The sequence below is a fragment of the Rutilus rutilus genome (assembly GCF_951802725.1).
Source record: "Rutilus rutilus genome assembly, chromosome: 7".
Classification (NCBI taxonomy): Eukaryota; Metazoa; Chordata; class Actinopteri; order Cypriniformes; family Leuciscidae; genus Rutilus; species Rutilus rutilus.
Genome location: NC_140221.1, coordinates 8,537,320 through 8,564,208, shown reverse-complemented (window position 1 = coordinate 8,564,208; position 26,889 = coordinate 8,537,320). Strand labels below are relative to the sequence as shown.

The following is a 26,889-nucleotide window of genomic DNA, read 5'->3' as shown; positions in this document are numbered from 1 at the left end:
TACATGTATGATCTGTGTTTCCCCCCTTCATTGTGTTTTTGGTTCAGTCCTGTGTCCTAGTGTTCCATGATTGTTCTAATTAGTCATGCCTATCACCTGTGCATTGTCAATCACCTCATTAGTTATCTTGTTAGTCCGTGTATTTATACCTTGTGTTCTCGTTCAGTCTTTGTCTGTTATCGTCAGTGTTTGGTGTTTTCCCTTAGAGTTTGGTTATTAAATGTTATTTCTACGTATTCCTTGTTTCCATGAGCTTTGTCCTACACGTAATGTGACAGTATTATTCAATCATTTAAGACATTTTTCCTTATATAGAAACTCTTTGGCATAAAGCGTTCTTTAAAACTGGGTCAAGAATAAAGAAACCTATTGAATATAGAACCCATTGAACCTTTCTCTCTAAGAGTGAGGTTAGAACAAAAATTGGATGTATCGCATTCCATTTCATCAAAAGAAACTCTCAATTATAAAATGACTTACAGTGAACTGTAATATTGATGCCTTTGGACTCGGATGTCCTGACAGCTGCTGGGACAAAGTAGCTGACTTCACAGGAAAAGTGGGCATCTTTGTCTTCCTTGGTCACCTTATAATGCAAATCACTCTGCACTGTATATAGGCCACTGGATTCTCTTGTCACTAGCGTTACCACATTCACCACTGAGAAAAAACACACACACACACACACACAACCAGACATACAGACACATTAGTGGCAACTATTTTTCACACTGTACATTACAATGTTGTGATGCCTAAATTCATTTGTAGCATGTAAAGCGATTGATTTTAGCTTTTTATTTTTAATTCGGACAAGAAAAGAAATTTGGCACAAAATTTTCCATTTATTTATCTGCTATTTCATAGTTAGCCACAAAAAAAAAAAAAAAAAAATTGGGCTTATTAGTATTAGCTAGAATTTCAAGATCTGTGCATAGTGTTATAGGTTTGGAGCAAGTTATTGCATCTTAATGTAAAATTACTTAATGTAAAATTTAGTCATCTGTCTGTTTAGTTTCATTTTCATGGACTTTTAGTTTGCTTGTCATTATTTTTCTGTTGTCTTTGTTCACATTCCTCGCCACTTGTTTGTTACCATGAATTAATTTAATCATCACAGCTGTCCATATTTAAGTTTGATATCATTGTATACTTAGCGGCTGTTTACGTGACACCGTTTTCAACTAAAAAATGTTTAAAAAAATTGCGTTTTGACCGTTCATTTACATGACAATGGCGTTTTTGCAAAACGCAAACTTTTGAAAACGGGTTTCAAAGTGCAAGTTTCTGAAAACGGTCTTCGTGTAAACAACAAAAACGTGCACATGCGTATTACGTGTTCAGTCTATAGTGTTTCATCGCCATCTAATGGCCTGGCAGCAGAATACAGGGTTTTTAGTCATTTTCACAGATTCGTGTGATTGAGGATCGTTTTGACAATGGTGTCGTCTGTACATGGAAAACCCAAAGGAAAAAAACAAAGGAAAAACTTCTCAGTTTTAAGCATATCGTTGTCGTGTAAACTCTTAACCCTTAAGTTCTTGTGTTTCCTCAGTTCATTGTCGGTTATTGTTTGTGTGTAGACACGCTGTTACGTCGTGGATTATCTGAGTTTATTTCTTTATTAAATACATTCGTATTGGAACCTTTTGACTCATCTTCATCTTTTGGACTTTCAAACTTATAAGCACAATGGCCCTCATTTATCAAAAGTGCGTACACCAAATTTCCAGCGTACACCTGGCGTACACCCAAAACCACGGTGACTTTGAGATTTATCAATATGGACGTTGGCGTACGGCACGCTCAAATCCTACGCCAGCTCAGGAGGTGGTGTACGCACGTTTTGAGTGCGGGAATGCGCAGAAAAACAATTCCCAACACCACAAAACACACTGACAAACTAAAAGATATGATATATTATGACCCACTGTAAAAAAAAACAACAACATAGTAATTATAAACTTAAGTGTTTATTTTTGTGCAACATGGACTTCAATGTTTAATTTGTGTGACTTTACCAAAGCATTTGAATTGTAGGCATATGTATTCCTTAAGTTGCGAGCCTGTGCGCTTTACCTGACGTTTCAAGCCTTGTTTATACTTTCGCCTGGCACCGCAGCGCGAGTCTCCGCAGACTGCGCGCGCACCTCCCCAAACGGACGAGGCGTTTATATTCGACGCGCTCGCCGTTGTACTATTCTTTGAAACGATGGTTAGGCCAGGGTTAGGCCCGGCAGGTGTGCACAGGGTTTAGTAATGAAAGGCTTTCAATGACCAAAAAATAAATAAATTCAGACTGACAAAATAATAAAAATGACATTCTTCTTCTTTTAAATAATAATAATAATAATAATAATAACGACATTCTTCTAAATAACAATAAGCGTCATTAATAATAAAAATCTAGAAATCAATTTTGTTTCTTTCCACTTCCCTGGTTTCGCTTTCTCTTTCTCAAAGAAGTTTCTCTTCTTTGCCGTCTTCCGTGTGTCCATGGCGTAAAATGAGGGCGTGGGGGAAGCGGAGACTTGAATATATAGGGGCGTGTTATTCTAATGACGCTCGTTTTCAGCCGCGGCATTTATCAAGGGCAGGTATTGCGTACACCTGGATTTCAAAGGTACGCACAGCTTCATAAATCAGGCGATGAGAGGAGTGTAAGCATAATCTTACGCCAATATATACGCCCGTTTCTACGCAAGAATGATAAATGAGGGCCAATAAGACCAGGAATGTGTTTTAAGAAAATAAATTAGGTCCGTTATTTTAAGTATTTTCTAGATTTTCCATATTTATATACAGTGCTATGCATAAGTTTAGACACCCATACTAAAGTTGACTAAAAAGAGGAATAAAAAATCATCTTTTGGAAATTGAACTTAATGCCTTAATTTAAAAAATTAGGAAAAATCCAACCTTTAAGGACACAAATTTTCTTTAAAATAAAAATAAATACTAAAAATACTTAAAAATAAAAATCTGCCTGCCTCTATGGGAATTTAACATAGGGGTGTCCAAACTTATGCACCCTGTATTTTAAGGAAGAACATTTATTTATTTACGATACATTATTTATTCACAAAGAAAATTGGTGTCCTTAAAGGTTGGATTTTTCCTAATTTTTTAAATTAAGGCATTAAGTTCAATTTCCAAAAGATGATTTTTTATTCCTCTTTTTAGTCAACTTTAGCATGGGTGTCTAAACTTATGCATAGCACTGTACATACCATTAAAAAGTGGCAAGGACACATTAAATTGGTCAAAAGTGACAGTAAAGACTTTTACATTGTTTCAAAAGATTTAGATTTCAAATAAATGATGTTCTTTCTGTTTGTAATGTATTTTTATTTAATAAATACAGCCTTGATGAGCATAAGATAATTTTTAGGAGAATAGGAAAAACATACAGAATCCAAACTTTTGACCGGTAGTATAAAAATGTATATTAAAATTATATTAATATTAAAACTTAACTTTATTTTACAGCATGTGCACTTATGTGTACTTACAGTGTACTTAAGAAAGTTCAAGTTAATATAAAGTACAGTAAGTACATGGGTTAAGGTTAGATTTAGGGGTACACTAGGTTCACTGTTAGTACCTAGTTATTTCCCAGTTATTGTAATAACTTTAATAAATACACAGTACAGTTATGTACATGGGGAACAGGATACATTAATCTTACTCACATCCATTAGCAGGGTGGATGGGGATGTGATCACGGTACCATGTGATGTTTGGCTTGGGAAAGCCATCTCTGGTCTCACAAGATGCAATCTAACCAAATAAGAGATGCGTCAGCTTAAACCCAGCATATATAATGGCTACAAACATTACATATGCATACAGGGTGAATTTGAGTGCATGATGTACCTTAGCTGGGGAGTCACTGGACACAGAGACTCCAGAGAGGACACCTTCAACGACAGGAGGCTCTGGAGGATCTGACAACAGCAAGTTAACGTTTATATATATATATATATATATATATATAAGAAGCAACCATATTAAACCATTTAGTGACGATATTCAACTGAGATGAGGAAAAGACTTACCGAAAACCTTCAGGAGAGTCCTTCCCTCTCCATTGCCGGCTGCCAACCCACTGACCTGACAGAAAAACTCTCTCTCATCAGACAGCTTAACGTCCTGAATGATCAGAGTTTCTCCATCACTGTTTGGTTGTACACTGATGCGGTCACTGTAGCTCGTGTCCTCGTCCACCTTCTGCATGGTCAGATCGCTGTAGGAGATCCTCACCCGATTCCCTTCACGCTCCCGCTGAGGATGATGGAAAATAAAACTTAGCACATGGTCTGTGGATATGACTCGAGTCCCTCGTTCAATGTAAGTCTAAGGGAATTTGTACTCAATTTATTGTCAGCCAGGTGAAAGTCTGAGCACTTAAAAAGTAACAGCACACTTCCAGCACAATTAAAGGGATAAAAAAAATCATAATTTACTGACCCTCATATCATTCTAAGCCCATAAGATCATTGATCTTTAGAACACAGATTTTGTCCATCCATTGAAAATCTGCTCAACCAAAACTTCCACACATTAAAAAGTACAAAAAGACATTGTAAAAGTAATTCTTATGAATCGAGCGGTCCAAGTCTTCTAAAGAGATACGACTGCTTTATATGAGGAACAAATTGAATGCAGGCTTTATTCACATATAAACATTGATATGCGTATAAAGCGCATCAAATATGGTCAATAGAATCTCACACGCATGACGTGATGTCACACAAATACTTCTGAGCTTCCGCAGGAACCAATGAAGCTTGTACTCAAGCGTCAAACAAGTACGGCGGAGCTTTGGTTTGCCATATTTGATGTGCTCTAGGTGTGTTGATCAGTGTTCATGTGTGAATAATAGTCTAAATTGAAAGGATAGTTCACCCAACATTTTTAATCATCCTCATGTTGTTCCAAACCTGTCTGAATTTCTAACTTCAGTTGTACACAAAAGAAGATATTTGAAAGAATGTTGAGAACCAGACAGTTGACGGCACCCATTAACTTCCATAGTATTATTTTTTTTTCTTACTATGGAAGTCAATTGATGCCGTCAACTGTCTGATTACCAATATTTTTTCAAATATCTTTTGTGTTCAATAGAAGAAAGAAATTCATTATGGTTTGGAACAACTTGAGGGTGAGTAAGTAATGACAAAATTTTCATTTTTGGGTGAACTATCCCTTTAAATCTGTTCATCGATCAGCTATGTTTAGCGATCGTGTCTCTTCAGAAAACTTGGGTTAAACGCTCGATTCAAAGCGATATATTGTCCTTGTGAACTTTTTGAATTGTCAAAGTTTTGGTTTCGTGGACTTTTAAAGGATGGACAGAAATCTTTTTGCATGTATGTTCTGAAGATGAGCAAGTCTTATGGATTTGGTACAACATAAAGGTGAGTAACTGATGAAAGAATTTTCATTCGTAAATCAACTTTTTGTGAAAGAGCGTTAGAGCTTTCGGGACTCACCACAAACCACTGCACCATCACCATCTCAGGTTTCTCGGTGAAGGTGTACAGGCAAGGGATCTCTGCAGACTCGTCCATGTAAACCTCCACAGTGTCCTCCATCCTCAGATCCACTGCCGCCCATGCTGCCAAAGAAAACTCATTGAGACTGTGTGCTTGAGGCCATGCGAGAACAAAGGCTGCTTTATCAACACATGAAAAAACACATTAACAAGCATTTAATGTATTTTAGATTGTGTAGTAATGTTTAGGCCACAGCCTTAGAGAAAACTCAATTACACTCCTATTAATGAGATCAACAACATAAAATACTCTCTTTATTGAATCTCTTCAGGGTCATTCGAAGACTGTAAATGATGGCTAGATCCTGCCGGATCTGTGGACCGTTTTTGCATGTTCTGTGTGGATTGTTGTGAGGCGGAATTATTTAGGATGGATATAAAAAGAGTACAAAGAATACATCTATCCGGAACTGAAAATGAAATCAAGTCAAAGCAGATAAACAAACATGATGGGGTGACGGATGTGTACAAGCTTGTCAATTATGTGATTTATCTGTATTGCAAGTGATTCCGTTTTTTCAGGTTGTTAGGCTGAATATGTTATCATGTTTTATATTTTTATCTTCGCAGCGGCATAGTGATTTAAAGTTGTTCCGTAGTTAGTTGTGTACAAATAATAAGTCTATGTGACTTCTGCGGAATTCCATGACTGTAGATTGCATGCGGGCAAACTGAGGACATGAGACAGTCAATGAGTCATCGGTCTTTGATGCTATCCTGTTGAGATTGAAGATATATACAGACAACGCACACATCTATTTTCGGCACTGTTTGTGTAGTGTAATTCCAGTGCAAATCTATCAAAATGGATTTAAAATGTTACAATGAGAGTACTATACTCTACTGATAGCTGAAAGCATAATCAAATTAGCCAATATATATTTTAGTAAACTAATGCATAATAGGTGGGAGAGGCATAACTAGAATGTTTAAATTCTGCAGGCAGATTCGGCGCAGCCCTTCTGATGGCCCACATTTGTAGATTCATTGATCTTGCAGACTTTGGAAGTTAAACCATACATGGCACAGCTTCACTTGGCTGGCAATATTAGATTGAAGAATGCCCTAGGCCACCATACCACATCAGCAAATCCGAATCATAGGAAAATGGGCAAAATCATTAACTCCATACAAGTTATTCTCCATGCAAGTTATTACATGTTATGGCTCTCAAAAGCATTGTCATGGAAATCAAGAAATAAAACATAGCCCATTAACTTGCTTCATAACACATAAAGAGAACTGTCTTATATGAAAAAATAGTATTATGCATTTAAGCTGTTTCACAAAAACATGTCCATTGCTGCGTTTCTCAAAAGCATTGTGAGCTAAGCTGATCGTGGCAATGGTTCTACCATGCAGCTGGTCAATTTTACCCAATAATCAAAAGAATGAAAAACTGAATAATACCATGCATAATTCAGAATTAACTACTTTTTAGAACATAGTCACATTGTGATGTTTAACACATTTAAGCTAATTTTCCTCCATATTCTTATTACTGTAATGTACCCAATACATAAAAAAAATATATTTTTACTCTATTACATTGGTGTTTTTTATTATTTAAATGACAACAAACATACCACATATATTACTACAAATATACTATATATTACTATAATGTATGACAAAAGGTATTGAATAGTTGTGTGGCTTTCACCTTTAAATGTATAGTTCACCCCCCAAAATTCTGAAAATCCTGTTCAATTATAAAAATATGTTAAAATATGTTAAAGTAATAAAAATCATTTATTACTTTAACATATTTGGGATCAGTAAGATTTTATTTATTCATTCATTTTTTAAAGAAAATAATACTTGCATCAACTCAATTAGAAGTGCAAGTAAAGTATTTCAAATAAACGCTGTTCTTTTCATCGTATAGTTCCCACAAAATGATCAAGCTGTTTTCAACATCGATAATAATAAGAGAGGTTTTCTTATTATCACCGTATTAGAATGATTTCCGAAGGATCATGTGACACTGAATACTGGAATAATAATGCTGAAAATTTAGCTTGACATTTAGCATTTTAATCCATAAAAATAGTTTACAAAATTACTGTTTTTATTGTACTTTAATCAAATAAATGCAGCCTTGGTGAACAAAACTTTTTTTTTTTACATTAATAAACCTTAAATAAATGTAATATATTCCAATTCTTCTGAACTCAGACAATAGCTTAGTGTGAGGAACAGACCAAAATACGAGGGTGAGTAGATGAATTTTTAGGTGAACCATATATTTAAAATCTGGCTGTCTCTATTGTGGCAACATTGAGGTTTCGAGTGGCAAACACAGACCTGCCGGCGGCTGCCACCACACCAACTGAAAAAATACAGACCATGTGTCTTTTGTGTGTGATGATTATATTTGGCAGCACACCCCTAAGCGAAGCAGAGAGAAAGAACAGCATTTTTAAAAAACAAGGCCCAGATTTTGTGACCACAGGCTTGGTTTTAATCTGACAATCTTTGTCTGACTCAGACATGAGCGATACCCATTCATCATCTCATCTTCCATTCCTCAGATATCTGCGTTCAAAACAAGCGTCCGGCCACTGTGACTTTTCAAATGTCACTCTCTGCCCTCAACGGCCTTTTTGTATTAGAAGAAAGTCATTTTTCTTCCCTTCAGCCCTTCTATCTCTCTGCAACCTGCTCTCTTGCTCTTTCTCTCAGCGTGCAGAAAATAGGCTCGGACTGAAAGGCCTCCTTTTTAATTGGAAACATCTGGGAGGCAGGGAGCTGGACTGGTGGGGTGCCGTGGAGACGGGCTATTATGGGATTTCCACGTCCTTGGCGAGTGACTGGTGGAGGAGAGAGACGTTGGCGAGGGTTCAGGGGTGAAGCGGCTACACAACAACCCTCCCCTCAGCAGTGTGAGGTCAGTGGCACAGCTACTGCTGTGAAGGAAGGGGTCTAGCTGTGTCAACAACATCCAAGATGGGTTGAGTGTGTGTGTGTTTGTGATTGAGTGATAGATGAGACTTATGGTTTGTTTCAGCTCAACACTGCAAAAATCCTACGATTAATCGGTATCTTTGTCCAATAAAAATGAATTACTAAATTTAACGAGGTTTAGGCAAGTTCAGATGCAAATGTTTGGCCAAAGTACGTACTAATGTGCAATCTTGCATTAGTAACAAACCTCAAGGAGGCGACAGATTTCCCTTCAAATGCTTGCGTCTTTATGCGTTTCTTTTTATTCAAATAGCTAGCTAAACATGTTCACAGTTTGAGTAACTTTTTCAGGGGTTGCCTTCCCAAAAAGCATCGATAGCCAACTTTGATTGCAAGTTTCGTCGTTACTAACATAGTTAACCGATTCTGCATTTTACGAAACCATAGTTTTTAAACACCATTTGCAAACACCATTGCAATCTTTTGTGGTTGGAACTACATCTTTGGACCTGTAGTTAGAAGCATATAGTTTCATGTTAATATGACATATGGACTTGCATAGATCGCAATAAGCAAGCCAACATGCAGTACATTCTATATCTTTCATCCCATTTAATACATTTCGATCTATATGTTTATATGTTGAAGCATTTAAAGCTGACATTAAAAGTGATCTAGAAATAATTAATTAGCAGAAGTTATTACTCCACCACCTGTGCTTGATGTTATTAATGACTTTCCTATATTATTGAACTAATGTGGTTCAAACGATGGAGATGCAACCCTGTTACTGTGCTTGGTTTTGGGAAACAGTCACAAAACTAGCTAGTTAATTTATGCAATGATGCATTGTACTAGTTCAGCAGTAAATTATGTTGCAACCCAGAAATATTCTTTTCAATTAAATACAAATATTGACTATGAAATATTCGTGATTTATATGTCGCTTGCAAAAAAATCATATATATATAGAGGGGTATTTCACACTAGATCTGACTGAAATATAGCCACAGTTGTCACTAACAGGACACAACAAAACTATGAAAACATAAACCTCAGTTTACATAAAACATAAAATGTGAGAAACTGTGTCTGCAATAATATGGATGATTTTAGTAAAAATCTGAAGAGCTACACATACGTTTAGTTATATCTAAATGTAGACATACCATAACCATAGATTTTAGTCTATATAACGCTGATCGTAGTCACTACAGACTAACCCAATCCCACATCCTGCCCCTAAAAAAAAAGAATGTTTAAATTGTTTAAATAAAATAAATAGTGTTTCCTTCATTTGTAAAGCATTTTAACATTTGTGGATGTTTTCAAAGAGGGCTTTGTCAGGTTTTCCCAACTTCTGTCGACAATTTGTTCCCTAAGGTACAGCTAAGTGAACCTCCACACACACAAAGCCTTATTAAACTCACAGTCACATCCCGCTGGTCCCATTCTGCATTCACACCCCATTTTCAGGGCTGCTGCCTTTCTCTCTCACCACCCCACCCCAGCCCAACCGAGACCAGCCGCCCCACTCATTGTGACCAAGACGCTGGCCCTATTTGCTTAGACCTCTCTGTCCTTTAGCACAGCTTCACTGAGCCCCCCGACTGCGTCCATCCACCCATGGCCTTCAGATACAAGCCATTGTTCCCACACCTGGGGCGCAAATCTCTTCTTCTCTCTTATCTAAGCTTTGAACATCCTGAAATATCTCACATTTGTTCTTGTTTAAGTCTTCAGGTAAACATGAAGGTGAACAGAAGTTCATTGTGTGCCTCAAGATGTGCTTTCCTTATCTTCTCCAACAAACATTTTGAAATTGCCTGGCACAAACAGGTTAACAATGATTTTCCCTTAAACGTCACGGCCAGATAATCAGATTACCAAAGGTGGAGAATATCTTGTCAGACGAGATTTGAGGCAAAGACCTACATGATGTTTTCTAATCTGAGAGAGAGAAAGAGTGTCCACAATAAAGAAAAAGAAAAAACCTTTTAAATCTTCTTCTAAGTTCTGAGGAATGTACTCTTTGTATTCATGTTGGATTCATCTGGTTTTTACAAATATCATAAATGATCCATTCATAAATATGATTACAATTTATGCATACAGTGTTACAACCTGAACTAACCTTGCCTTGTCTTTTTTTTTCTTTCTTTTTTTATGATACAAACAGGGTGGGAAAATTATATAAAAAAACGAAACTAAAAATATTATCAAATATAAGTAATAAGTTTAGTACATGAAAGTATAGTACTAAAATATACAGAGATGGATCAACAAAATGAATATTTTATGGAATATTGCAGTATTTATTATAAATGATTTTTTGCTTGCACACAATTATTTTGTTAAAATTAATGTACCTAATAATATTCTATCAAAATAACTTCCCCACACTCATGCAACAACATCTCTTCTTTTCTCTGATGACGTGTTTTGTTAAAAAAAAGAAAAAAAGAAAGGATTATGCTGAACTAGGCTACTTTTTGAGGTCAGTTTACAAAATCATAGAAGAGAATGTTAAAGTTATTGTATATAGGAAATCTGAATGTATTTTTGAATCAATTAACAGATCTGGATCAAAAAATATGTTTCATGTCATATAATGAAACACTGAGACAGAGAAAAGACAGATACCTAAAGCCCACGTATGTCAAACCGCTGCGCTGTGTTATTAACTATCGGGGCAGTTGGCCTATCCCGCGCAAACCCACGTCTGGAAACCACCGGTGAATATTTGGACGTGCTGACAGAGTTTCAAATAACAAGAGTAAGGATGCCTGAAACCACATTGTTTTCACAGGATGATGACTAGCTAGTGTGTGTGTCTGTGTATACGAACACAGGGTTGAAGGAATTGTGGGTCACAAGCTCAAACTGAGTTCCTCTAAAAACCAAGATATTATCCTAACAATGGGCTCACCACCATATAATACTGCCACATATACATTGTGTCCCTGTTACCCACACAAAAGTGGACAGTAGTCACAACATCAGTCTGTCTGCTCAAGCAACAAAGAGGATCAGCTACTGTTTCAGCCTCAGCTGAGATGAATTACATCTCCAGCTGTTTTTTATTATTGCAGTGTGACTCCCTAAACTTAAAGACAAATGCAAACCCCAGCAAGCAAACACAAACTCCCTCCCTCTTGAGTCTTGAGTCAGTCAGACTTCATTGATCTGAGATAAGTAAATGGGCCTTACTTATCTTTTGAATAGAAAGGGCTTTGTATTGCCAATGTGATAAACATTTCAAAACAATAGTATAGCTAAAGAAGTATTTGACCCTAAAATTAAAGTTGATGTCAATATTTAGTGACCATTACAAATACATTTTTATTTTTGTAATTTTTGTCAAAAGGACAAGCGGGTGGGTGGATGGATGGATGGGTCGGTGGGTGAGTTATTGAATGGGTGGATGGATGGATGGATGGATGGATGGGTGGATGGATGGGTGGATGGATGGATGGGTGGACAAATAGCAGTTACATGAACAAAGCTAGACAAGAAACAATGGAAACATGAGACTTGGCAGTCCCTCCAGGATTTCACGATTTTTTTGTGTGATTTTTGCGATCAAAATGACTGATTTTGTGGTGGTAATTTCCAGAAATTTGTGAAAAAATTTGCAATTTTTATATTTTATAATTAGGACATCACATTTACCATAATAGTATTATGTCAGATGCACAATAGTCATACATGACACAAATCACAAACAAAATGCATAAAGCCTGTTTATTTTGGTCTAATCAAATTCTCATCAAATTAACTTTTAAAACAACCTATGGGCAATTTTTCTACCTGACCTATGTAAATATTAACAGCAGGTGTAGTCATTTATACTGTAGAACTGTGTGTAAATCCTGAGTTGAGGGGTCCTGAGCTGCAGTAGGCAACCAGTTACTTATAGTGCGGCGTTTTGCATGGCGTCCCCACTGCGTATAGCTACGCAATACGAAGTGACCGTTCGAAAGGGAACTACTCGGTTACTATCGTAACCTCAGTTCCCTGAGAGTAGGGAACGAGTATTGCGTAGCCGGCCGCACTATAGTAACCTGGCAAGTTGTCGCTTCAGTCGTTAAACCTGCTAGGCTAAGGCCGCGCCCCCTTGGCGGGCTCTGACGTGTAATGGCATGATGCTAGCTCATTGGCGCCCGCGCCATTGGATGTGCAGTTGCCGCAGCACAGCCAATGAGTGAGCCAGACACTCACTGTGCTAGCTGTGCTGTGCAGCTGCAAAATGCTTCAGTAAATCGAGGAAAAGGAGTTTCCCCTTTTCCCGCAACATCTGTATCCACGTAAAAATGCATTGAAACTTTAATTAAACTAGAGATATTTCAATTGGGTGATTATAATTTTATGTTTTGTGAGGTCTTTTTCATTTTTGTGATTATTTTGTGGTTAAATTGGGAATTATGCAGGATTGCAAAAAAATGCGACATTTTATTGATTTTGCGTTGTATTCAGCGATCGTGGAATCGCGAAAAACTGGAGGGACTGACTTGGAATATGAGTGTCAATCACCATCCATTTCACTATATGGGAAAGAACAGTAAAACTCTTGTGTTCCACAGAAAAAAGAAAGTCATACATGTTTGGAATGACATCCCAGCTAACGGGGAAAGTTCTCAGAACTTTAGATAATGTTGTGGCAAGGTTCTCACAAAGTTATGAACGAACGCTCTTCCAGTAACGAAGAACATCATTCAAAGTTAATGTTCTCAAAATGCTGGCACAAAAACATTATTTATACATCGTTCCTGGAGATTTTTAAACGTTTTTTTAAATGTTAATATTTATTTCAGAAAGTTCAGAGAACATTCAAAAGTAACGTTCCCTTCAAATTCACATAACCAAGACATTTTTTAAAAACATTTAATAAAATGGACATTTTGAATGTTCAGAAATAACATTGGGAATGTTAGAAAACGTTCTTAGAACATATTTTCGTTAGCTGGGATAAAAGTGAATTTTCATTTTTGGCTGAACTATCCATTTAACTATACCTCTGGGTTGTGTTCTGTTAGCCAAGCTGTGAACAGGCTGGTTTTCAACATGGTGCCCACCCTCCCCCTCTGGCACTAATGTGTCACAATAGACCTCCCATATAGATCACATTAGAATGACTGGGCACCAAATGAACCTCTGTATTCAACTGTTTTCTCAAAGATAACCTGCCTATTGAAGGATTCACTAATCTTGGACTATCTCTGTGTCAATAGCTGGCGTTTGATCTTAAAATCTGAGTAAAGTTTGCTAATCTATACCTTCAGACTTTCTAAATCAAGGATCTTTCATCTGCCTCTTTAAAGTGTGTTGGGTTGGGAATCCGTAAGCTTTGCGAGAGAAAGGTTGAAGAGTGCTGGAGAAAGGCAAGCGTGACCAGCTCTGTGGCAGGGAGGGAATCACCTGTCACACCCCACATGCACCTGGGATCAAAGAGAACACACACACTGGCTGAGTCCAACACCGAAGGTTAACTATCTTAAGGCCCCGATATACTCAAGGCGAAAGGTAAAAAGAAGTTTGAAATACGTGCGCAGCGATGGTCAGCGATGAATATGTAAATATGTGCTGCGTGCTTTCCTCTCAATAACAAAATAAACACACAACAAAAATCAGAAAACAACAAGCATTTTTTTTTTAAAGAAAGTTTCAGAAAAGCATCTGATCATAGCAACGTGGATATGTTTGCACAAGCTCTGCAATTCGGCACTCTCGTAAAGTCACGTCACGTTTATTTATATAGCACTTTATACAATAGAATGCTTAAAAGCATGCAGCTTTACAGTATTAAACATGAAAAATAGTGTCAGTGTCTCATTTCATCAGAAGTACAACTTTTCTACTATCTACTATCGTGTTTTTACCCGCGGACATGTGACCTTGACGGACTGAACAGAAGAAATGAACCAGAGAAGAGTTCCACGTGAAAGAAGGCGCACGTTATTATTACGTAATCGCCAGGGGCCAATGGTAGTTTGAAGGCGTTTACCAGCCTAAATGAACTTTTCCACTTTGAACTCCTGAAACAAAAACAAAACTAACTTCGTTTTGGCCTGATTTTGTTTGATATGACGTCATATCATTTTTCGATTTCGCTTGAAGTATATCAGGGCATTTACTGCCTCACTGCACACTGAGTCAATGACTTAACAGGGGAAATGCAAACAAAATCACAAACTGTCAATGTACTGCATTTGATGAAGAACTAACATCCTGACGGTAATAAACTATGTTTTATAAGTATGCATGCATGTAGTATGTATTCAATCCAGACATACTATACCATCATGTTGGTATTGTAATGTGACCAATGACCTCAGCTCTGATACTGCCATTTACAAATAAATTTCAAATTTATTCACCCACAATTTAACCTGTATGAATTTCTTTCTTTTTTTTGTGGAACACAAAATTGTGGAAGTTAATGCATTCCAATCTTCTTTTATGTTCCGCAGAAGAGAGTAAGTCATACAGGTTTGGAACGGCATGAGGGTGAGTAAACAATGACAGAGTTGTCATTTTTGGGTGAACTATCATTTTAAAGTAAACTAATAATTTAAAACACTCTTATATGTACTCTGATTTTGACTGATTTTACTTTTTAATGTTTTATTTTTTGTGTATTTAGACAAACTTACAGAATTTTAATATCAGCCATTCATGGTACTGTTCATAACAAGAAAATAGTTGGGCAACACTTTATCTTAAAGTGACATAGTAACACGTTACTACATGTACTTACTATAGTAATAACAGTAAATTATGCATGATTACAAGTAACCAACCCTAAATCAAACCCTAACCCTAACTCTATAGTGAGTACATGTAGTTAATTAATATTACTAAAAGTAATAGTATAGTAAAATAACTATATCACCTTAAAATAAAGTATAACACACAATCTCCACCAGCGCACATCAACTATAACACAATGAACGATGTATATCTTGAAGATGCATCTTATACTAACACGCACATTCAAATCTAACATTAGTACATATAACAAATTTCCCACAATGCAATGCACACCCATGCACGTATGCACACACATTGAGCTGTGAGGCCTCCTAAACTGATCTCTTTTTGTGAAGCGGGAACTGGCACAAATCCTTCACGATGGAGCTTCCAGAGTGAGACGGCCATTCAGTGTTTGCTGCCTCTCTCCTCGGTCAAACACACAAATCCGTCTGAGCGGCCCACTGTCAGGCCAGATCCTCTAAACCCTGCAGAGCAGTGCATCACTTCACAGCTCACGTTTACGTGCACAAGCAAAAATCAAAGATCTGAAAAGTGCACAGTCACACAAACACTTTGCTTTAAAGGGGTGGTATAATGCCCTTTTCACAAGATGTAAAATAAGTCTCTGATGTCCCCAGAGTGTGTATGTGAAGTTTTAGCTCAAAATGCCCCACATATATTTTTACCCCACAGTTAAAATTGTTACTTTTTGAGGGTGAGCAAAAATGCAAATGAGCTGCTGCTTCCGGCACAGAGGGCGGAGCTTCAAGAGCTCATGTGTGTTTGTGTGTTACCAGCAGCAGCTCCGATTACGTCACACAGACAAGCACTGAAAATATAAAAAACGTTTTGCCTTTTATGTTCAAACCGTAGTCGGACAATGATGGAGAGACTCAAGAAGAATTGACAACATGTAGACAACATTTCTGAATGGTTTGTTGATGAATTCATGTAGCTTATGTGTAGTTATCTTCTAGTCACTGATTAGCATATTCTTTCATGATAATCTATAAATCGCGTTCCCGGGGGCGGAGTTTATGTAAATTTTAAGGTTAGTGATGTCACTAACCCGGGAGGAAGCTCGTGTAGTCCCTACCAGCCGTTTGTTGGAGTCCTTAAAAAGCAATTTCTTCAAAAGAAAATATCTCCATTTGCTTTGAACTTTGAGCTTCGTAACTTTGCAGATGTTGTTTATGCTCAAACAGCGAAAAGTGAAATCATAAATCACCCAACCCATTAAACCTGTCTTTTAATGTTGGTCACCAAACAGTTTTGGCGACCATTGACATTTCTCAAAATAAAGTATTGAAAATGAAAGAATTTAAATTGTTTGGGTGAACTGTCCCTTTAATATACAAAGATCAATGAAACATTTACAGTAGCAACAGGGCAGTTTGCCTCATCATCATTAGCATTTTGAATTCCTGTCATAACAAGCCAGACTTAATGCATCGCTAATTTGCTGTTTGTCACGACAAGTTTTGCACAAACATTGCTGAGATCGTTGTTTTTTAAAAGCGCGAAATTACTCCCTCTGGTGCAGCACGCCTCCTCATGAATATTTCAGCAGCCTGTATGCAAGCTGAAGCCCCTTCAAGAGGTAAATTAATGTTTTATTTACAGACTACACACTGTAAATATGCTGCTGGATCAATATTCTCTCCACTGAGTGTCCGTCGAGACACATAGCAGATTTATGATGGTGGTGCATTCAGTAAAAATTGTGCATTCAAGCCAAAATCATTACAGTGAAAACACTTGAAGCACGATAAAATCAAGTTGGCTTCAGAATGCTTTGTGATCTCTACACACTATTATTCAGTGCAGTGTCAGGTTCTGGGGCGATGCTCTGTGCCGTTATAGGCTGATCCAGTTGAACGCCACATCTGATCCCAAGAGGCCAATCAAAACCTAATTAACATAACAAAGAGGGCCAATCAGGAATAACCCCCCAGGCACATTAAATAATAACTGCTCTATTACAAGCCCCTGATGAGGGTGAAGCTATTTGCCCAATGGGGTAGAACCACAAGTGAGAATTCCATGTTAAAATGCATTTCCACTTTCCTGTCCCACGACGCGAGTGTGAGCAATTTAGACTCGATGTTTCTTTATTCAATGTGAAAGAAGAAAGCAATGTGATGCAAAACTATATTTTAAATTTTCTGAAGAACACATTGATGGTTTTTAAACACACAAAACGTGCTGCCATATATTCAATAATTATTCAATAATTAGCATATGCTCTCTCTCTCTCTCTCTCTCTCTCTCTCTCTCTCTCTCTCTATATATATATATATATATATATAGAATAACTATAGATTTATAAGAAATTAATACTTTTATTCAGCAAGAAGACATTAAATTAATCAAAAGTGACAGTACAAACATTTATAATGTAAAAGATTTCAATTTCAAATAAATGATGTAATTTTGAACTTTCTATTCATCAAAGAATCCTGAATCCACAAAAACATTAAGCAGCATATTAGAAGCATGTTAGAATGATTTCAGAAGGATCATGTGACACTGAAGACACTGAAAATTCAGTTTTGCCATCACAAGAACAAATATTATAATTAAAAATATCTAATTGTAGTAATATTTTACAATATTACTGTTTTTACAGTATCTTTGATCCAATAAATGCAGCCTTGATGAACATAAAAGACTTCTTTCATATAAAAAAAATCTTACTGACTCCAAACGTTTGAAAAGTAATATAAATAATTTAAATATAGCTTTATATAGCTGTAGTTTAGTTTCTATAATTTCTTTAGGCAAAATATTATTTCTTCTTATACATCTTTTTTTTTTTTTTTTTTTTTGATTTCGGGGTTAAATGTGATAGTGTAGTTTCTATATAAGAACAGTTCTTTGAACATTTACATAGAAATCAGGGCTAGCTATTTGAATATAATACAGTAAAAATACTAAAAGCAGTCATCAAAATAGAAGTGTTGTATATTCAGGTCTGTGAAGACATTCAAAAAATAAAATAAACTTGGCATTTCAGAGGAAAGGTGGGGGTGTTTTTCATGTTATCTTGTCGTAAAAATCACACCATGGAGGATAAGCTTTGCTGACATTAAACAGAGAAGGTCAGGTAAAATGAGACTTAAGACAAAAACCTATATCTGCAGCTCTGACCCTCTGTTATTACAGCTCTATAAATAGCGGCCCTGTATCGCGTCAACTCTCGTGATGAGCTGGACTTTAACAAAGGGCCGCCTTGTCTGAAAGAGTGTGCTTAAAAGGGTGATGGATTGGCAAGCAGTAAGAAAGGAAAAGGGTGTGAGGAACCCTCCACTGGCAGAGACATTCGGTCCAAAAATAACAGAATACCACGCTCACAGCGTGAAAAAAAAAAGTCAATGCTTCTGCTCTACTGTATATTTCATAACAACCCTAGTGCGACTTTTATGAGTTGCAGCTTTCATGTGGAACAGCATTATGAAGTTGAAAGTGACTAGAAGATAAAAAAATTGTCTGAAATTTGGAATTGGAGCCAACTAGGGTCCTTGTACACATCAGCCCAGTCAATCATTAGGCTCTCTGTCGCTCGAGGTATCAAGGCGATCGCGTGTGCGTTAACCCCCAATCCTCCTCAATATTCTGACAAATATTAACAAGCCCACAACAAAGACAGATCCGTATTCCATCATGCCTTTCATCACACCCTTCAGAGAGCTCCGGCCGGGATGGGGGTTTAACTGTACCGAAGCGGGCGGGCGCTGTGCCGGGCTGCTGCCACCCCCTGCAGAGCCAGTCTAATGCCCTCAAAGAGAATTACTGAGTGATCACAGGTTCACTCCGTCTCTAATGAGCTCACGGCTGCCTGCTCCACCCTCCGTGCCGTACCCCACCCACGGCCCTGCCAGACCCTCTCATTCAGAGTCTCCTTCACCACTTCTGACTCTACTCTTTCATTCCATGTTACTGTATATTAATAGGTTTGAGCTGCATGGCTTCAGTTTGTTCAGCCCAATTTATCCAGAACAATTGAAAGAATGAGTTCGACAGCGTCAGTGGTTTGTGTTCCTGATGGACTGTTATTATTACTCATACTTAGGAATTGTTCAAAACCCTTAAGGTCCCTGCACACTGCGTCCGAAATTTCCGTATATGCGTTTTATTGTATTCGTCATTCGGCTCTGAATTGTCAAAACACCTTTGAAAATGCTTGCTATGGATGCGGAAAACGCAGAAAATCGAACCCGATCCGAATTTCTTTATGACGGACGAAAATTTCAGAGGCAGTGTGTAGCCTAAACTTCATTGAAACAACGTGAGGTCGTATTTATTTTTTAACGTGTGAGAATTTCAGACTCAGTGTGCAAGGACCTTTAACCTCAAGTATTAACTCTTTTACCACCATTGATGTAATTTTCCATCATTTATGAGACAACGCTTCCCCGCCATTGACGGAATTTTACAGCTTTCTGTATTTTCACTGATACAGAAGGGGGCGCTATTGCGCATATTCTGGAACAAAAGAAGCAGACACAAGCGATAGCATATGTAAGCAGATTCATAAGTATAATAACGTGATATATATACCAATTATACCACTAACGAATGAAATGTCGACCCAGCATGAGCTATAGGACTGTGAGTGGTGATGGACTCGATCTGCTCCATCTATTTTTTGATCATCGTTCTGAATCCAGACGAAGTCATTGACAAAAACGCAATTTTCTTAGCTTTTTGCTCAAAATGATGCGTTTTTATGAAACTTACCCACATTCATTGTTTTGTTTTTTAAACAATGCATGAAGCTGCCTGCTTTTAAAGCAGAGGGTCTCTTCTTTCTTTTGATGTATTGCATGTTCAGATATTCATACAACAAAATATTCTGAGGGCCATGACATTTTTGTGAAAATGATCAAAAATGCTGGCGCTGGCTGGCAACCTTTTTTCAAAAACGACGACGGGGAAGGAGTTAAAAGTCAGCACATAACTCATTGCACAATGTTTGTACATGCAAGGACCATTTACATTTCTTACTTCTTGAAACTGTCCTCACTAGAATTAACTTGAGAAGTGACAAGCTAAAAACAACATTGCAGCTGCACAGCAACGACCTGACTAACACCTTATCATCATGGCTGCGAGTTTTGCACAAGCAAACACCAATTACAACGTCTTTAGAAATATAAAATATCTAGTTCTATGTGATTTTAATTGGTTTGAGATGGCTTCATTATTCTGTCCATGAGAACAATTACAAAAAAATGATTCTAACATGATTTTGTGTTATTTTCTAGTGCAAGTTCAGACAAACCATAGCCTCTGGGAAGAGTCAGGATTGGGAGTAGGCTACTTGTGATTAAGTTAATCACTGAGGGTTCTCAATGCAGTGGTCACATTCATACAAAAACAAACCAGTCGAAACAGGATACATTACGGCTGTTTCCGGCTTCTGCTCTCGGTGCCCCGCAGGTTTGTCTTGGACGAACAGAGATTTCAGGGTGATCTCTATACATTAACTCAGTGCCCCAAGGTGAGAGCAACAAGATAAATGATTGTTTTTTTCTTAATGCTGCTCTTCCCGGAGCTAAGTTCATTTCATTAAACGCCCACACTGTGAACTCTTGTCCCCTCCAGCTCAGAGCGCAACAGACTTCAGAAACACACTGATAAAACAAGAGCAGAGCCCCATCTGTACTCACAACAAACTCACACTGTTTTTCATTACAACACAGACTTACACAGAAATCTCATCTCTATTCTCATTGTTCAAAAACACAGACATAACATGCATTTCAGGGCTTAAAAACAGCGCTTCTAACTGATAAATAGAGCACAACAGAATGAAATTAAACAGGGGTCTCAAATTTAAAAGTCAAAATATTTCTTACAAAGTATTTTCTCAAAATATGAACTCTTTTGTTTTATAATATCCCATAATATAGGCCTATATAGTGAAATAAAAAGAAATATCATAACTAACATCAACAGTGCTTGTCTTGTCACACTGAGGCATCAATAGCCTTGAGAAAAGCTTCTGTTCAGGTTTTGCTGTGTTTACTACGTTTCAGACTCACTGTGAAAGAGGTTTATCGGATAAACACTGCATTTAAGCTCTGAGTACCAGAGGAAGGGTGACCCTGACATGACACACAGTGGCAAACAATGGCCTCATCCTTCTGATTCCCATGTAAAGGACAGTCACAGCTGGGCAAAAGGAGTTTCCCTTGTGACACCTGTTGCTTGTCCATTTGTCAAGTGATTTGTGGGATTGGTGAGAAAGCCAGTGGACAGGCAGGGGGTGGGACCACACACCATGAGTGACAAGCACAGTTCCCTATTTTCCGCTTTTATCTTTATTTCTCTTACAAAGCTGTAGCCAAAGGAAAACTCATGTGTCTTCTGAGCAGTGGAGGCTTGAAAACCTCCAGCTCATTCATGGTCTCTCTCACGGCACCGCTGTCCTGGAATCCGGAACTGCCCGGTGTCCCCACTGGGCTCATGGCAGCAGGTGTTTTAGCACTAGAAACAAAGATTTAACAATTTGGCTGCGCTCCAGCTCATGTTTCCATCCTGCTTAACTGGATGTGGCACCATCGTGGAAAAACAGCAGAGTTGATACTGGTAAATGCTGTTTGTACATTCTACCTGTATTACACTGATTACATCTCATTGTCAATCACTTCCTTTTTTTTCCCAAACATTCAGAAAACTTAAGCTCTAGCTTGATCCTTATCGTTTCACCTGGCAAAGGATAAAACATCCAAACATCAACTTACATTGCAGGAGGAACCCCAAGCATATCTTGAGATCAAAACATCATAGGGTGGGCTTGGGGTATGTTATAATCTCCTAGCAACCACAAAAACATTGCACCCACCCATAACTCAACAGTAACAGCTTTAGCAATGCCTTATCAACCCAGAACACCCTAGCAACAACATTGAAACCACCCTTAACCCTATAGCAACACCTTAGAAATGCCCTAGCAACCATCACGCACATCCAAGCAACAACCTTGCCTTAACCCAATAGCTCTTAACCTAATAGCAAAGCTTCTGCAAGGACCTAGCAACAACCCAGAACACCCTAGCAACAACACTGCAACCACTTCCATAACTCTATAGCGACACCAGAGCAACGCCCTGGCAACCACCCAGCACATCCAAGCAACAACCTTGCAACCCCCGTTAACACTTTTATATATAATTTTTTATTTCTTATTTAAAAATATATGCACAGCATACATGACAAACCTGCTGTCTTATTTTTAACACCCATGAAGATAGATGAATAAAATTAAGCAAATAACCAGAAAACCAACCTTAATTCTATAACAACTCCTTAGCAACCACCCAGCACATCCTAGCAACACCTTGCAACCACCCTTAAATCTATAGCAACATCTTAGCAATGCCCAAGCAACTACCCAGCATATCCTAGCAACAACCTTGTAACCACCCTAAACTCTATAGCAACACCTTGGCAACACCCTAGAAACCACCCTATAGCAATAACCTAGCAATGCCCTAGCAACCAGACAGAAATCTTGAAAAGCACCTGCTATGACCCTTAACTTCGTAACAACACACTAGCAACCACGCAGAACATCCTAGCAGCAACCTAGCAACTACCCTTAACACCATAGCAACAAACAACCTTCAATTTCGATTTTGTCTTTAAACGATTATGAAAGCGATTAATGAGCCAGCGACAAGTAGCGACAAAACGACATGATCCTATTCATTTTCAAAGGAGAGCTGGCGACTTCCGGCGACAGTGACCGTTAGCGACAGAATGTAGGCGTGTCAAGCGACGGGAGTCATGCGACAAAAGTTCTGAAATTTCAGAAATTTTCATTTGAGTTTAATTTGTTGCTTGATCGATCGTTAATCTTGTTAATGATTTAATGTAGTTTATATCACAACACTCTCCAACCGCAGAATGCTACTTTTAATTATTTTAAGTCTAAATCCTTCGTCAAATTATAATGATATCTTAGTTTTATATATTCTACTTTATTAAATTTCTTATTAAACATTTTTTTCTACTGTATTTGTCCTATTGTTTTTATTGTATTGTTCACTTTTCTTCAATAATTGTTTAAAGAATAATATATTACTTATATTAGTTAGCCTAGTATTAGTTTCTGCTGTTGCATCAAAATTGGTATCTAGAATTTTGAAATTTCACTGATATCTAAATGTTTAATATCATAGCAACCTTATTTCCAGCAAAATATACTTTATATCGCTATTGTGACTTTTTTTTTAAACTCGTTTAAGACTGTTCATCTCACCAACACTAATCGTGTTAAATAATCGTGATTACAATATTGACCGAAATAACCGTGCTTATTTTTTGCCATAATGAAGCAGCACTAGTGGCACGTTTTGCACATGAAATAACTTTTCAGATTTCCTTAGCTTCTAGTTGTTAAGGTACCACATTTTGTAGACTATGTACGTTTAGAAACAGAAAACTACACATTTTTATTCTATATTATATCATACATCACAATACAGTCATTTGCATAGAATTGTTTGAGCATTTGCACTCTGAACAATTTCACGTTACTTCGTTCAATAGCTGATCTTTTAACACCAGCTAATACTGAGAGAACGGAGAGGCATGTGATATTTAGTTATCTCTCTCAAACGTCAGGTTCAAAGATAACACCAATCACCTTGATCTGTGGGCCAAAGCGACCCGCACTCCACGTCATATCGTTCCTTTGTCTGGGGTGAAAGCGGAATAATGTCCTTCAAAATTCAAATTCAGATGTCTTTCTAAAGAGCAGAGCCATTCTGATCGTAAGGTAGAAGCTGCTGAGAAACTAAAAAAATTAGCATGGAATTCTGGTGGTATCTGTGCCAGACCTGGTGCATTAGAATGGCTCATCTACAGTCCTGCAATATATATCCTCAGCTATGTGGTTTGGTGCCATTCAAAACCATTATAAAATATGGCTGGCATTTGTCTTGGAGGTCTTCCTGTGAAGTCTCGCCAGTTCATTTAGACTCTGTCAATCCCAGCGTCAAATTCATTTGCCACCCTGCTGAAATTGAGTGGATCCAAAGAGCTGTTTGGGATTTGGCTGAAAGAAATCTTTTTCTTCTTCAGTGTTTCATTCTCCAAGACCTGTGGACTTTGGAATTTTAATTACTGTATATTTATATTCATTTGATTAATTGTTCACTAACCATACATCTGAAATCTGATTTGTTTTAATGGCAAATGCTTATCAAAAAGAGTCAAATACTCACTCTAAACAGGTCATTGAAATTCAGACATGAAGAAGATGTTGCTTTTGCTTTAGTGATTCAGCAGCGGGGAGTTATGTGTTCGAAGAAACCATCAGGGAAAATAAGTTTGTAATGTAGTGCAATGGGGCCTGCACAGTCCTCTAACTGCAAAAATGAACATTTTAACCTGCTGGATCTCTGTTTACACCTGGTTACTTCATACGTTTTTTTGTTTGTTTTTTATCGGATAGCTATCTGATTTGTTAAAACTGCTCCATTTACACTTGGCCACATAAATGTAACTCCGCAAAATGAATATAAATCCGATAATCAATTCCCGTACTATATGGAAATTGAATGGATTTCACACAACAAAAGGACCAGATATGAGCTGTATTTTATTTATCATTAGCTAATTTCAAGATCAAAGACTGCAATAGGAGAAAGAGCGGCATCAGCACTGGTGAGAGAATATAGCGCTTACTACTTTTAATGCATTTGACTGTGTGTTGAGTTTCCGGATGCGATGTGGAACTTTCAGTTTCATTTGCGACAGTGTGTTGCTGAAGAGATGCTCATCTGTGGCAGGTCATATCTGTGACGATGGATGTTGCTGTCATATATGTGACCGGTAGCTGGCATAACACGCTCTTTACTCTACATTACTCTTACACCTCCTGAAGTGGTTTGAGTGAATGCAGTTAAATCCGCCGTGAAAGCGTTTCGGTGGGCATTTACACCTGGTCTTTTTTAACAATCGGATGGCTATCCAATCAGAGAAAATGCATGAAGTGACCAGGTGTAAACAGGCCCAATGACTTTAAATGAGGGAAGGGATTTTCATTTTAAAGCAAAGCTTCAAGCTAAAAAGATTTAAGGTAACCTCTATCAACAGCATCTGTGGCCTGTTCACAATTGCTACAGAAAACCATCACTCAGTTTGTGTTGCATAGTGATGCATAGCGGAAAGCACATGAATTCTTTAGTAATTATGTTTATGAGCTTTAACTTTACCTACATTGTCATTTTGAAGTGGGACTACTTTTGTAGACGGATGAAATTTTAGTTATGCATCACCACCATAATGTATGTTCATTGTTAATCTTATCAATTAAATGCACTATTTACACGCGCTGCCATTCAGAAGTGTGCTGTCAGTTGTCAAAGACTTTTTAATTATTATTATTAATTTTACTCCACAAGGATGCACTGTTACAAAAAAACTATATTAAATGCTGTTCTTCTGAATGTTATCTCTATTAAACAAATATTGTATTATGGTTTCCACAAACATATTAAGCAGCAAAACAACATTGATAATCATAAGAAATGTTTCTTGAGCTGCAAATCAGCATATTAGAATGATTTCCAAAGGATCATGTGACACTGAAGACTGGAGTAAAGGCTGAGCTTTGCCATCACAGGAATAAATAATTTTGTCCATATATTAAAACCAAATCAGTTTTGAATTTTTTCACTTTTTACTGTATTCTTAAACAAATAAATGCAGCCTTGGTGCACATAAGAGAATAATAATAGACAGCAGGGAGCAGGCTATAGATGATAGAGCTGTTTCTAACCCTGAACATCCAGCGAAGTTTGCACAGTTAAATAGCTAAAGAGTTAGCTTTCCTTCAAATGGGTTCCACTCCAGTTTCCCACAGGAGAGTGAGAGTCCTGTACCTGTTTCCCTCATCTCAATAATGAAATGCTTGATCACGTTGTGTGTTTGTTTTGGTTATGTTGGTGTTGGAGTTCCTGGCGTCAGCTGTGAGAGCAGATGCCAGTCGGTTGGAGGCGGAGCCGGCTTGCTGTGCTGTGAGTACTCTCACACTGACTCATCCTGAACTACTTGTTGGCCTTTACAGAAATCCATACGCCAGGGCCCAGGCTATAACAAAATGGCTTTTTGTCTTTATGATCATGCATCAGAATTAGCTCAGGACTTCATTTCCACTTCCGTAGACTCTCTAACAGAGAAAAAAATGGATATGATTTTTTTTTTTTACAAAACACTAAGCTGTGTCCGAACAACCACTGGATAAAATTCTTCATGTGACAGGGATCAGCAGCTACTAGCTGTGCTCCCTCCAGAAAAAATGAATAATTAATCAGGTGTTAATCATGTATGTCATATGGAGGGTGCTCTCTTATGTCAATATGGTAACACTTGACAGTCTTAACAAGGCTTTTCAGAGCCTGCATGAGACTTTGAATGATTTATTCATAAAGAAAGCAATACACTTAGCTAAGTGATGCTGAGTGTTACTGATGTTAAGGCCCACAATAAATCTGAACACTTCTTGCACTAATTGTGGGAAAAAAATTTGTGGATATTTTAAACAAAAATAAAAGCTGACCTACTATAGTAATGTAGCTGAAAGTATGATCATTTTACATTTATTTAAAACAGTGTAATTAATGATAATTACTGTGTAATTACAATTATTTTGTATT

General features: G+C 37.5%; 1 protein-coding gene across 2 annotated transcripts in view; it reads right to left on the bottom strand.

Annotated features, from left to right (window-relative positions):
- Positions 1–26,889, bottom strand: part of mcama (melanoma cell adhesion molecule a) — a 60,210-nt gene that overhangs the window by 14,705 nt on the left and 18,616 nt on the right. For both annotated transcript variants that reach the window (XM_084413079.1, XM_084413080.1), the window contains exons 2-6: positions 5,496–5,620; positions 4,059–4,284; positions 3,877–3,947; positions 3,693–3,780; positions 481–660 (exon numbers count right to left, since the gene is read on the bottom strand). In XM_084413079.1, the coding sequence (XP_084269205.1) occupies positions 481–660; positions 3,693–3,780; positions 3,877–3,947; positions 4,059–4,284; positions 5,496–5,620 (690 nt within the window). The remainder of the gene's footprint in view (positions 1–480; positions 661–3,692; positions 3,781–3,876; positions 3,948–4,058; positions 4,285–5,495; positions 5,621–26,889) is intronic.